At 44.5% G+C, this 14,660-nt stretch overlaps 1 protein-coding gene across 3 annotated transcripts in view; it reads left to right on the plus strand.

The window, feature by feature from the left end:
* Positions 1 to 14,660, plus strand: part of MYOM1 (myomesin 1) — a 194,274-nt gene that overhangs the window by 133,264 nt on the left and 46,350 nt on the right. For all 3 annotated transcript variants that reach the window (XM_063923544.1, XM_063923547.1, XM_063923545.1), the window contains 5 exons: positions 8,733 to 8,847; positions 8,987 to 9,146; positions 11,565 to 11,671; positions 13,213 to 13,257; positions 13,792 to 13,928. In XM_063923544.1, coding sequence (XP_063779614.1) covers positions 8,733 to 8,847; positions 8,987 to 9,146; positions 11,565 to 11,671; positions 13,213 to 13,257; positions 13,792 to 13,928 — 564 coding nt within the window. The remainder of the gene's footprint in view (positions 1 to 8,732; positions 8,848 to 8,986; positions 9,147 to 11,564; positions 11,672 to 13,212; positions 13,258 to 13,791; positions 13,929 to 14,660) is intronic.

Here is a 14,660-nt window from a genome sequence, read left to right on the forward strand (position 1 = left end):
GTCTGTTTCAGATTTTATTCAACCATAAATAGGCTGCTTGATGATTAGAAGCATGTGACTGATAGATTGTGGGGACTGTTTTCAACAAACATTGACGCCCATTTTCCCTTCTTGGAAAGCCCAGTTTGGGTGATATAAATGATGCATTTTACCACTAAAAATAAATTTGCTAATACCAGTGCAAATCTGCATTTGTACAGTATGTCTGGAATTCTGTTTGCTCCTAAGATTACTTTCATTGCTCCCAAAAAGGTTGTAGTGATGTAGAGCGATACTGTGTAAAATACCAGTGGTCACTTGAGCTTAGTGTTTGTGATTACAACGCTATGTAAACACAGGCAACCAATGAGGAATGACGGTAGAATGTTCTCTGTTCCCTTGCTGTGACCAATCACAAAATGTACACATTGTGCAAATAAAGTATTCATGCCTCCTGACCTAGCAGTGTAGTACACCAGATTCCCACAGGAACGCCTTGCACTTGTCAATGGGTCTGATTCATTGTAGGAGGCTATTTGCATTGTTGCTGCGTCTTTGGATGCAACAGTGATGGAAAAATGTCCTAATTCCACAGGAGGCGTCTGAAGAAAAAACTCTCCTGGCTGTATCACAGATTTGAGTGCTGATTCCGAAGACACATCATCTGATCACCATCTGTCACAGTCATCGCCCATCGGAGTAAAGGCAGATGGATTGGGGCAATTCCACAATCCCCCAGTGGGTCAGGGAATCGGGGAAATTCAGCATATTGAATTTTCCTGATTTGCTGTTTCCCAACCAAAAAATTATCAGGACTGCCAATTCTGGGAATTTTACAATGCAGAATTTCCCTCCTTCCCCAATGAATCATCTATCATTGAATGCAGCCAGTCAGCATTTTTATCAGCAAAACAGATCGGTTCGGGGAAAGCTGACGCAGTTTTATGGGGCCCTTAAGTTTATTCTTACTCAGAATGGCAACGGAACTCCTCTGCCGGGGCCAGGAAATCTGTTTTAAAAAGACACAGACCCTGGACTTGGCATGCTTACAAAATGGGGGGATCACACCCCTATATTGTAAAATGATCACTGACGCCATCCCACAAATATTCTCCGGTTGTCAATCAGGCTGCGACTTCCAGAGTACTGCGAGCAAAGCCACAGTGCTATCACTGGCATGCGTACTATGGCTCCGGCGCATGCCCTGTTACAAAAAAGTGCCCTCTTGCAAAAAAAATATGGCCAACTGTACGTCTGTAAGTCATGCCCAATATGTGGAAAGGAAAAAGATAGTTACAAATAGAACTGCAAAAATACACGTGAAGCACTAAAATTGTGTGTCCTTACTCATATCAGATTTGTCAGGGGTGAAAGCTATTCGTTCCTATTTGTCACATCTTTAAGTGTGCTGTTTGCTTACACTGTGAGTTAGTAGTGTTAGTAACAGTATTAGTGACATGACGGCCTTTACTGTCAGAAGTCTCCCTTTAGTTTAGTTGAGCATTCATGTAATCAGAGCCGGACTGGCCCACAGGGGAACTGGGGAAACCCCTGGTGGGCCCCACTGCCTGTGGGCCCTCCTTCTCCTATAGGGATCAGGTTCCAGACTCTACCCTAGTGCACTCGAGTTATGCATTATACATATTGTCACAACTGAGGGCCTGAGCTGACGGGAGGCAGCCTCAGTTGTAGGGGCTGAGATGTACCGGAACCTGGGAGGTTGTATCAGACCCCTGGACATGTAAGTAACATGAATAATAACTGCCCGAAGGCGTGACCATGACAACTTGGATAAAAGTCAATGATGTTTATTATGACAACTCCGCAACACAGCAGCAGTAAAAGAAAACGTAAAAGTCAGCAAATAATAAATACAGTTCCTGGGTACTACAGGATGGCAGGAGCCACAGGGCACTGGTAGTGTGAGATAGTTCTTATGATCTTCTAGATGGAAAGTCCTTACCAGGCCCGACTGTAGCAATGGAGATAACCCAGGATTGTGCCAGCTGGTGTTCCAGGAAAAGCTGGGTTGCTGAAGGTAAAACAGCTGCTGTGGATACTGGCTGGAACCAGACTGTTGTTAGCACGGAGTGGATACTGGCTGGAACCAGTTAAATAATAAATGAACTTGGGAGCGATGAAATATGAACTGAAATGTAGAACTTGAGAGCGGAGAAATAATAATACCGGTGGAGAGTGGTAAAGTGTAGAAAGGACACCGGCCCTTTAAGGGAAGCTGTACTCTGCTGGAAGCTGAGCTGGAAGCAGGTAATGTTGTAGCTGGAAACAGATGAATCCACAATGGATTGGAGAGTCAGGCTACACCGCAGGTGGAATGCTGGTGCGGGTCTCTATGGTGGAAGTCTTGAGACAGGAGCTGGAACCTGGAAGACAATCACAGGAGAGAGACAAACAGGAACTAGGTTTGACAACCAAAGCACTGACGCCTTCCTTGCTCAGGCACAGTGTATTTATACCTGCAGCAAGGAAGGGATTGGCTAGGCAATTATGCAGATTAACAATACTGACAACAGATTGGAGGAAATGATCAGCTGACAGAATCCAAGATGGCTGCGCCCATGCAGACACTTGGATGGAAGTTTGGTTTGTAATCCATGTGGTAATGAAAACAGTAATGGCGGCGCCGGCCACTGGAGACAGGAGACGCCAGGCTGACAAGTGCACATCCAACCACGCGGACACAGCGGAGGCCGCGGCTGACGTAATCGCCACTCTGACACTCTGCATGCAGAAGCTCAGGGACGGCGACGGAGGCCGCGGGAGACGCCATGCCAGATGTAATAAGGCGTTACTGTGACAGCGTCTCAGAGAGACAGGAGAGGATGCAGGAATGTGAACATTAGGATAACAGATGGGATCCGGTCCTGGAGCGCTGAGCCAGCCTTAGGAGGCATCTGATGGGTAAGAAATGGCGTCCAGATACCCGGATCGTGACAGCACCCCCCCCTTTAGGAGTGGCCCCAGGACACTTCTTTGGCTTTTGAGGAAACTTGGAATGGAATCTCCGGACCAAGGCAGGAGCATGGACATCAGAAGCATTGGTCCATGAACGTTCCTCAGGACCATAACCCTTCCAGTCAATAAGATATTGTAGTTGACCGTAACGGTGACGTGAGTCCAGGATCTTGGCCACTTCATACTCAACGCCTCGTTGAGTTTGGACTTTCGGAGTTGGAGGAAGTGAGGAATGAAACCGATTCAAGATCAGCGGTTTCAACAGGGAAACATGGAATGTCCTGGGTATTTTTAAGAAGGGAGGCAACTGGAGTCTGTAAGCAACAGGATTGATGACTTGTTCAATCTTGAAAGGACCGATATAGCGAGGTGCAAACTTCATACTGGGAACTCTTAACCTCAAATTCTTCGTGGATAACCATACCCGATCACCCACCTTGAGAGCAGGAACTGCTCGACGCTTCTTATCCGCAAACTTCTTGTACCTGAACGATGCCTTGAGCAGAGCTGATCGTACGCTCTTCCAGATATTGGCAAACTGATGCAAGGTGATATCCACTGCGGGAACAGAAGTTGCTGGAAGCGGTTGGAACTTAGGAACTTTAGGGTGGAATCCAAAGTTAGTGAAGAATGGTGTTGAAGCAGATGAAGAATGATACTGGTTGTTATGACAGAACTCGGCCCAGGGAAGTAATTGAACCCAGTCATCTTGAGAGGAGGACACATAGATGCGGAGGAAGGCCTCCAAGTCCTGATTCACCCTCTCGGTTTGACCATTGGTCTGAGGATGGTAAGCCGTGGAAAACTTTAGCTTGACTTGGAGGACTTGACATAAACTTCGCCAGAATTTGGCTGTGAATTGAACTCCTCGATCTGAGATAATTTCTTCAGGAAGACAGTGGAGTCGGAAGATCTCTTGTATGAATACTTGAGCCAACTTGGAAGCTGACGGAAGACCGGTGAGAGGAATGAAGTGTGCCATCTTGGTGAACCGGTCAACTACCACCCAGATGGTATTGAACTTGTTGCACATGGGTAAGTCTGTAATGAAATCCATCGACAAGTGGGTTCATGGTCGACGGGGAACGGATAGTGGAACCAGTTGCCCCGCAGGCGACTGGCGGGATACTTTATGTTGGGCACACTTTGGGCAAGATGCAATAAACTCCAAGACGTCCTTTTTCAGAGTTGGCCACCAATAGGACCTAGAGATAAACTCCAGGGTTTTTTGGATACCTGTATGTCCGGCAAAACGGGAAGCATGGGCCCAATGCATGAGCTTCTTCCTTAGCATCGGCTTCACAAAACTTTTCCCTGATGGGGGCGTAGAGTCCATCCCTACCGTGGAGAATGCCAACGGATTTATAATAGGATGCTTGTCTGAAGACTCTGACTCATTTTCTTGCTCCCATGAGCGGGAAAGGGCATCGGCCTTGCGATTCTGAGAGCCCGGACAGAACTGGAGTTTAAAGTCGAACCTGGAAAAGAAAAGTGCCCATCTGGCCTGACGAGGGTTGAGACATTGTGCGCCCTTCAGGTATAAAAGGTTCTTGTGGTCTGTAAGTATGGTGATTAAATGAGAAGCTCCCTCCAACAGATACCTCCACTCTTCTAGAGCGAGCTTGATGGCTAGCAACTCCTGGTCGCCAATGGCATAGTTGCGCTCAGCTGGGGAGAACTTCCGGGAGAAGAAACTGCAAGGATGTAAATGGCCATCTTTAGCCCTCTGAGATAACACCGCTCCTACTCCAACGGAGGAGGCATCCACCTCTAGGATGAAAGGAGAGTCGATGTCAGGCTGTTTCAGGACAGGCGCAGAGATGAACCTCTGTTTTAAAAGATGAAAAGCTTGCATGGCTTCTTCAGACCACTTGGACGGGTTAGCACCCTTCTTGGTGAAAGCAGTAATAGGCGCCACAATGGTGGAAAAGTCTCGTATAAACTTTCGGTAATAATTGGCGAACCCTAAGAACCTCTGGACCCCTTTGAGGGTTAAGGGTACCGGCCAATTCTGAATTGCTTGTAGTTTCTCAGGATCCATCTCTAGTCCGGAACCGGATACAATGTACCCTAGAAACGGAATGGACTTGACTTCAAAGACGCATTTTTCTAATTTGCAATAGAGATGATTGACACGGAGACGGGACAGAACCTCTTTAACCCAAAAACGATGTTCCTCTAAATCGTTGGCAAAATGAGGATATCGTCTAGATAGACCACGACATGACGGTATAGAATGTCTCTGAAAATCTCATTGACAAAATGCTGGAAGACAGCTGGAGCATTGCTCAATCCGAAGGGCATGACGAGGTACTCATAATGTCCATCACGGGTGTTAAAGGCGGTCTTCCACTCGTCACCCTCACGGATCCGGATGAGATTGTATGCACCTCGCAAGTCCAGCTTTGTAAAGATGGTAGCTCCGCTAACTCTGTCAAAGAGCTCAGTAATCAGGGGTAAAGGATAACGGTTCTTGATGGTAATGTCGTTCAAACCTCTGTAGTCGATGCACGGCCGCAGACCACCATCTTTCTTTTTTACAAAAAAAAGCCTGCGCCGGCTGGGGAAGAAGAAGGTCGAATGAACCCCTTTGCTAGGTTCTCTTTAATGTATTCCTCCATAGAATGCGTCTCAGGCAGAGACAACGGATAAGTTCGGCCTCGAGGTGGAACCTTCCCTGGAACGAGATCAATCGGGCAGTCCCATTCTCTATGAGGAGGAAGGATATCAGCAGAAGCTTTACTGAACACATCCGTGAAATCTTGATATGGAGGAGGTGGAACATCAGACGACCTGGGGGAGGAAGAACAGACAGGCAATACTTTAAACAAACATGTCTCTGCACAGGAGGAACCCCATGCCAGGATTTGCGTAGTCGTCCAATCAATTGTAGGATTGTGAAGACGGAGCCATGGAAGGCCCAGGACCACAGGATGTGTGGCTCTTGGAATCACTAAAAGTGAAATAAGTTCGGAATGAAGAACTCCCACTCTCAGACGAACTGGTAGAGTCCTTAGAGCAATAACAGTATCAAAAATTTTACTGCCATCCACGGCAGTTAAGGAAAAGGAGGAAGGAAGTCTCTCGGTGGGTAGGGACCACCGTTTAACATAGGCTTCAGTAATAAAGTTCCCAGCTGCTCCGGAATCAAGGAGAGCAATGACGTTCCGATAACGTTGAGCAACTTGAAGCGAGACTGGGAGATTACAATCATGAGGAGATGGAGAGGAGATCATTACTCCTAGCCGGCCCTCTCCTGGGCGAGCTAGGGTTTGGAGTTTTCCCGGACGTTCGGGACAGGCATTGATGGTGTGAGACGGAGCTGCACAGTAAAGACAAAGAGACTCAGAGAGACGTCTTCGGCGCTCAGCAGGAGTTAAACGGGAACGGCCAATTTGCATGGGCTCATCTTTAGATGGTGACAGTTGACGAGGAGGAGGAGCAGAAGATTTTGGAGCAGATGATCTTCCACGCTCAGTTGCTCTCTCTCTGAAACGTAAATCAACTTTCGTGCAGAGTGAGATTAGCTCATCTAACTTAGAAGGTAAGTCTCTGTTAGCTAACTCATCTTTAATAAGCTCAGATAAGCCATGCCAGAATGCAGCATACAGGGCCTCGTCGTTCCATGCCAGTTCGGATGCCAGGATCTGGAACTGTATCAAATATTGTCCTACAGTACGTGACCCCTGGCGTAAACGGAGAATCTCGGATGAAGCTGAGGTTACCCGGCCTGGCTCGTCGAAGATGCGCCTGAATGTTGACACGAATGCAGTGTAAGAAGATAGCAGGGTGTCGGACCTCTCCCATAACGGTGATGCCCAGTCAAGGGCGGAGCCACTGAGAAGAGAGATGATGTAGGCAATTTTTGTACGGTCACTGGGAAAATTGCCAGGTTGTAGCTCAAACTGAATCTCACACTGGTTGAGAAATCCCCTGCAGAATCTTGGAGATCCGTCAAATTTTGCTGGCGTTGGAAGATGAAGACGTGGAGCAGAAATGGGTAAGGTGGGTGGGGTTATAGCTGGAGTCACTGTGGTTGACGCACCAGATGCGCCTGATCCACGGAGAGTTGTCTGAATCCCATCCAGCCGAGTAGAGAGATCCTGGAGACAGCGGATGATGTGGCCCTGTGCAGCCTCCTGATGTTCTAGTCGGGCTGCCAGTTCTTGCATCGGCCTGGCCGCTTGATCCTGGTCTCCGGCTGGATTCATTAGGTCAGTGCTTACTGTCACAACTGAGGGCCTGAGCTGACGGGAGGCAGCCTCAGTTGTAGGGGCTGAGATGTACCGGAACCTGGGAGGTTGTATCAGACCCCTGGACATGTAAGTAACATGAATAATAACTGCCCAAAGGCGTGACCACGACAACTTGGATAAAAGTCAATGATGTTTATTATGACAACTCCGCAACACAGCAGCAGTAAAAGAAAACGTAAAAGTCAGCAAATAATAAATACAGTTCCTGGGTACTACAGGATGGCAGGAGCCACAGGGCACTGGTAGTGTGAGATAGTTCTTATGATCTTCTAGATGGAAAGTCCTTACCAGGCCCGACTGTAGCAATGGAGATAACCCAGGATTGTGCCAGCTGGTGTTCCAGGAAAAGCTGGGTTGCTGAAGGTAAAACAGCTGCTGTGGATACTGGCTGGAACCAGACTGTTGTTAGCACGGAGTGGATACTGGCTGGAACCAGTTAAATAATAAATGAACTTGGGAGCGATGAAATATGAACTGAAATGTAGAACTTGAGAGCGGAGAAATAATAATACCGGTGGAGAGTGGTAAAGTGTAGAAAGGACACCGGCCCTTTAAGGGAAGCTGTACTCTGCTGGAAGCTGAGCTGGAAGCAGGTAATGTTGTAGCTGGAAACAGATGAATCCACAATGGATTGGAGAGTCAGGCTACACCGCAGGTGGAATGCTGGTGCGGGTCTCTATGGTGGAAGTCTTGAGACAGGAGCTGGAACCTGGAAGACAATCACAGGAGAGAGACAAACAGGAACTAGGTTTGACAACCAAAGCACTGACGCCTTCCTTGCTCAGGCACAGTGTATTTATACCTGCAGCAAGGAAGGGATTGGCTAGGCAATTATGCAGATTAACAATACTGACAACAGATTGGAGGAAATGATCAGCTGACAGAATCCAAGATGGCTGCGCCCATGCAGACACTTGGAGGGAAGTTTGGTTTGTAATCCATGTGGTAATGAAAACAGTAATGGCGGCGCCGGCCACTGGAGACAGGAGACGCCAGGCTGACAAGTGCACATCCAACCACGCGGACACAGCGGAGGCCGCGGCTGACGTAATCGCCACTCTGACACTCTGCATGCAGAAGCTCAGGGACGGCGACGGAGGCCGCGGGAGACGCCATGCCAGATGTAATAAGGCGTTACTGTGACAGCGTCTCAGAGAGACAGGAGAGGATGCAGGAATGTGAACATTAGGATAACAGATGGGATCCGGTCCTGGAGCGCTGAGCCAGCCTTAGGAGGCATCTGATGGGTAAGAAATGGCGTCCAGATACCCGGATCGTGACACATATGTTATACACAAGAATATGGTTTATTATATATTTACCAAGGCGGCACAGAACATGTACTCTGTAATGGTTAGCCACACCTCTGTGGGGGCGGCCACACCCCCAATAGAGCCTGGCCACACCCTTAAGCATGGGCCCCTACAACAGCATTCCTCCAGTGGGCCCTTCATGCCCCAGTCCAACACTGCATGTAATTGTGTTTGATAATTATAGTTTCATTTTGATTTTATCTTCCAGATCCAAGACTTGAATAATGAAGTCCTTTACGTGCTGAGGGTGAGGGCAATGAACCAGGCTGGTGTTGGAAAGGCATCCGATCTGACAGATCCTATACTCGCACAAACCAAACCAGGTTGATGTATACTTCATATATAAGGGAACCAATTTTAAAACAACTGACAAATAATGTTCGTTAGAATCACATGGGAAGATTTAATTTGAATCCTTGTTGCACCATTTATTACTCTTGTATATTTTGTCTTATTTTGCAGGTACCAAGGAGGTAGTGGTGGAAGTGGATGACAATGGAGTCATTTCATTGAACTTTGAATGTGATCAACTTACTCCAGACTCTAAGTTTGTGTGGTCCAAAAATTATGATGCAATAGATGATGATTCATCAAGAGTATCTATTGAGACCAAAGGTGGCAGGTGAGCCGCTTGTTATGACCCAAAAACAGTACTACAGTTGTTCAAGGAAAGTTGGAGATCACAAAGTTGTATCAAAAAACAAACTAGAAGTGCTGATTTTGTTGTGTGGGAAATGTATAAAGTGCATAAATATTATAATAGTATGCAGATGATCAAGACAGTGATACAAAGAAACTAATGAATAGAGATAACACAATAAACTAAAAATAAAATATATATAAATACTTGAAAAAATGTATAGAGAGATGGATAAACGTAATAGGGTGTGAGAAGCTGGAGGTGCGGGAGTGTGCGAGAATGCCTGTATTTTTAAAGCGGCATTCATTAACAATACAAAAATGTCTCACGGCGCTAGTGTTAAATTCCTTATTTGTTAATATATGAAAAAAAGCCTTAATAAGGAAAAAATAAATATATTCAGCTGCTGAGTGTCAATTATGCTTGTGTGAGCATAAACCGAAATGGTCTCCTATTTCGGTATCCGGACTTCAGGTCGACAACAAAAAGGTCGACACACCTTAGGTCGACGCCAATTGGTCGACACACCTTAGGTCGACATGGGCATGGACAAAAGGTCGACAGGAACAAGGTCGACATGGAAAAAGGTTGACATGAGTTTTTCACGATTTTTTTCTTTTTTGGAACCTTTTCATACTTAACGATCCATGTGGACTACGATTGGAATGGTAATCTGTGCCGAGCGAAGCGGTAGCGGAGTGAAGGCACCATGCCCGAAGCATGGCGAGCGAAGCGAGCCATGCGAGGGGACGCGGTGCACTAATTGGGGTTCCCGGTCACTCTACGAAGAAAAAGACACCAAAAAAACATAAAAAACTCATGTCGACCTTTTTCCATGTCGACCTTGTTCCTGCCGACCTTTTGTCCATGTCGACCTAAGGTGTGTCGACCAATTGACGTCGACCTAAGGTGTGTCGACCTTTTTGTTGTAGACCCTGAGTCCCAGACCCCCTATTTCAATAGGAGAACCAACTGAACATTACTAGAAAGCACTCTGCGCTAATTAAATCTACCAGGCTTTAGAATAAAGTGAAATCACATGTGTATATAATATTTTATTTAATAAAATTATCACAAGGATCTTCAGATAATATATATATAATAAATGCATTCACCAAAATATAAAATTAATCAAAAAACTGTATACATACACAGAATATTGTACCTCTATTTATGTTCGATTTATGAATATATAAATAGAGGTACGATATTCTGTGTATGTATACAGTTTTTTATTTGATTAATTTTATATTTTGGTGAATGCATTTATAATAGATATATTATCTGAAGATCCTTGTGATCATTTTATTAAATAAAATATTATATACACATGTGATTTCACTTTATTCTAAAGCCTGGTAGATTTAATTAGTAATGGCATTCATTTACAAGACAGCTTTGATTGGTACTTTAAAAATACAGGCATTCTGCACCTCCAGCTTCTCGCACCCTATTATGTTTACCCCACAGAGGCTGCTGACACACAAATGGAGAATGGTAATGTTATAGCTCTTTTTTAAAAACTGTAAAACATTGTGGATGAGGACTGAGCTAGCACACTAAGTTCACAGTCAGGTTCTCTTATCCTATTACTGTCCCTAGGGGTGTCCGGGTATAGTATACCGGCGCCGGGAGCCCGACAGCCGGCATACCGACACTTATTTTCCCTCGTGGGGGTCCACGACCCCCATAGAGGGAGAATAAAATAGTGTGGCGCGCGTAGCGCGCCACCGTGCCCGTAGCGTGGCGAGCGCAGCGAGCCCGCAAGGGGCTCATTTGCGCTCGCCAAGCTGTCGGTAAGCCGGCGGTCGGGCTCCCGGCGCCGGGATGCTGGTCGCCGGGAGCCCGACCGCCGGCCAGCCGTAGTGAACCCGTGCTGCTCACGCATTGCCTTGAGCCCAGAACAGGATGTAGTAGAGGGAGGTGATTCCGGGAGTCAATCGCTGGTGTCTGTTTGCAATGCTGCTTGTGTGTTGTCTCCTTCCTTGGCGGTTAAAGCAAAAAAAAAAAAGGTGTTCAGGAGCCAGGACTGTTTCTGGGAGCTGTTCAGCAGTCACAAGATTATGTACACTGGTTACAGATTGGTCACAAAGCCTCCAATGCGTTTCCTCAGTGGACTTTTTTTCATCATATTTATTTAATTGTATTTTTATTAATTTTTATCTATTTTTTTGATATTCAATCATTTATTTTTATCACTGCCTTGATCATCTGCATACTGTTAGAATATTTATACACTTAATACAATTTTCACACACCACAATTAGCGCTTCTAGTCTATTTTATGTTTTCATCAAAGCCACTTTGATATCAGTAGCTACTTACTTAAGACTTTGATTTTGTACCTTCGAATATATATTGTATCTGCCTGATCTAGCTATAAAAGATATATATTCCCAGGACAAAGGTGGTATTCAAAGACCCTTCAGAAGAAGACCTTGGCATTTACTCCTGCGCTGTTACAGAGACTGATGGAGTGTCGTCCAGCTATACATTAGATGAAGACGGTAAATTATGAAGTGTTCCTGTTTAATTTTTACCATTTGCATAATATAAGTAAATCGAGATATTGGAGGTCTTATGGTTTGGGTACTTTTATGCACACACCACTACCCCCTACCTCTATGTCGGTCTGTTTTTGCCCAGTTTGTTCAATCACTGTTGTTCTATTTGTAAAGCCCAATGGAATTTGCTGCGCTATATGAGAAACTGTTAAATAAATACAATTACAGACGTGATGGGGCATTTTTACACACACACTGTACCTTTTCAAACCTACACAACATTGTGTACATGTATATACGTATGGTTTGGCAGGCATTTAATGTAAGCACAATGTATTGGTTAGGCACACTTTGCTGCTGATGCGGTAACGGTAAGTGGTGTCAGTACATCACATGATGCTTCTCACACTTTTGTATCAACTTTATTATTCTGCATTTAAAGCAAACCAATTTTACCAATATCTTTGACATACAGATCTTTTCAGACACTAATGTAATGTGGGCGATACATCTATCATCCCTAATACTGATCCAATCTGCTGATCAGTGATCAGATCAGCCCACAGGCGGTAATGGATGATGTGCAATTTTTCTGGAGATTGGAAAAATACAGCATGTTAAAAATCTATGCCAAATTATGTATTTACAACATTTGATGATCCCCAACCCAAACATTGGAAGAATAGTAAATTGGTGAGATACACTCCTGATGTACAGGCCCAGGGCCGGCTCTACCAGTAGGCAGCTTTAGGCAGCTGCTTAGGGTGCCGGGATCTGGGGGGGAAGGGGGGCCACCATTGAGTCTGCATATGAAAAAATGAAGGATGCCTCTGAAAGAAACATCCTTGTTGTACTTAATGCAGGTGGTGGCTATTAAGTCAACAGCTATAGGTCGATAGTGACTATGTCGACACAGGAAATGGGTCGACACGGCCATTAGGACGACTTGAACAAGGTCGACATGGAAAAAAGGTGTCGACATGAGGGGTTTTTGTGTCGTTTTATTTGTAAAGTGAATGGGAACCCCAATTAGTGCACCGTGTCCCCTCGCATGGCTCGCTTCGCTCACCATGCTTCGGGCAAGGTGCCTTGCTCCGCTACTGCTGCGCTCGGCACAGGTTACCTTTCCCAATTGTAGTCCACATGGATCGTAAAGTATGAAAAAGTTAAAAAGAATTAAAAAATTTGAAAAACTCATGTCAACCTTTTTCTATGTCGACCTAACGGCAGTTTCGACCTATTTCCTGTGCTGACCTACTCAATGTCGACCATTAGGTGTCAACCTAATGTGTGTCAACCTAGACAGTGTCGACCTAGAGTCCGGATACCCTTATAAGTCACACTTTCATCTGAAGGGCTGGGAAGTGGGTGATGGTGGTGGTTGGGGGCTGTAGGCTGAAATTTTGCCTAGGGTGCCCAGAAACCTTGCACCGGCCCGTGGCGGGCCCTTTAGGTCACTGAATCCAAGACTGTAACTCTCATGTGATTTGACTTTCCAGGCTTTTGCCTTATGTGAAATAAAGCGGTTTCTTATTTTCTTGCAGAGCTCAGGCGCCTGTTGCAGCTCAGCCATGACAACAAATTCCCAGGTAAATCAATTTTATAGACCAACAACTCGAAGACAAAACAAAGATTCCAAAACATAAAACCTACATTGATTTAGTTTAAATTTATTTGTATGGTTGCATCACGCTGCCAGTGAATTGTAACATAATTTCACCTAAAATGAAATATTTAGGTAGGAATTGTGGGGGAGATTTAACAAAGCTTGAAGAGAGATAAAGTGGAGCGAGATAAAGAACCAACCAATCAGCTCCTAACTGTAATTTTTCAAACACAGTCTGTAACATGGCAATTACTTTATCTCCCTTCACTTTATCTCTTGTCAAGCTTTGATAAATCTAGTCCTAAAATCAATGTGATTATCACAAGTTGTACTTTAAACATGCTCTTCAGCTTGATGAAAGACTCTCCTCCTTTTTTTCCTCAATTGGAGCATCAGGTTACACAGCTACCATACAGTATGCATTTAGCTTTTGTTTTATTTATCAACTTCCCCATTTTAAATATACATATTCTGGACTGTTTGCATTGCCTTTAAAATCTTTGTCCTTGTTTTGCAGTTATTCCTCTTAAAACTGAATTGGCTGTAGAGATCCTGGAGAAAGGACAAGTTCGCTTTTGGATGCAAGCTGAGAAGCTCTCGGGTAGTGCTAAGGCCAACTATGTGTTCAATAATAAGGAAATTCAGCACGGTGATGTAAGCCAATAGACTAGGATCTTTTTACATAAAATGCAATAGCAATGTCTCAATTTATAAATAGTTTGTGACAGCAAAAACAATATTTCAAATAATATATTTGTTTCAGAGAGCTTTAAAAACTTCCCCACTCCATTACATACCTAAAAGCTATATACTGTACATAAATGGAGTTGGACATGTGAACATACTGTATAATACACGCGATGCTAATAGATGAATAAACACTTGTAAATAATAAGTGTATAAATAGGAGGTTCAGATGTAACTGCTTATAGTTCTATGCTGTAGATTATTATAGCAATTAGTACAGTAGTCACCTTAGGAGTTCTGGGATCTGTATAAAAGTTTTTGCCCTGAAATCTCTGCATTTTATACAGTCACAAAATTATTTAGTGACGTCAAATATACATATAATGTACATTAGGGAATGCATTATACCATATCTTTACATAACTACAGTATATAACACTTTTTTCTCACTTTTTATTGTACTTTTTATACTATGTTTTACTTTATTTAGTAGACCATTTATACTATATGCCTCAATATAGCTTCACGATTTCACACAGACGGGGGGTGATTTATCAAAGCTTGGAGATAAAGTGGAGAGAGATAAACTATCAACCAATCAGCTTCTAGCTGTCACTTTTCAAACACAGCCTGTAACATGACAGCTAGAAATTGATTGGTTGATACTTCATCTCTCTCCAATTTATCTCTCTCCGGGCA

Source organism: Pseudophryne corroboree, chromosome 5 (genome assembly GCF_028390025.1).
Source record: "Pseudophryne corroboree isolate aPseCor3 chromosome 5, aPseCor3.hap2, whole genome shotgun sequence".
NCBI lineage: Eukaryota > Metazoa > Chordata > Amphibia > Anura > Myobatrachidae > Pseudophryne > Pseudophryne corroboree.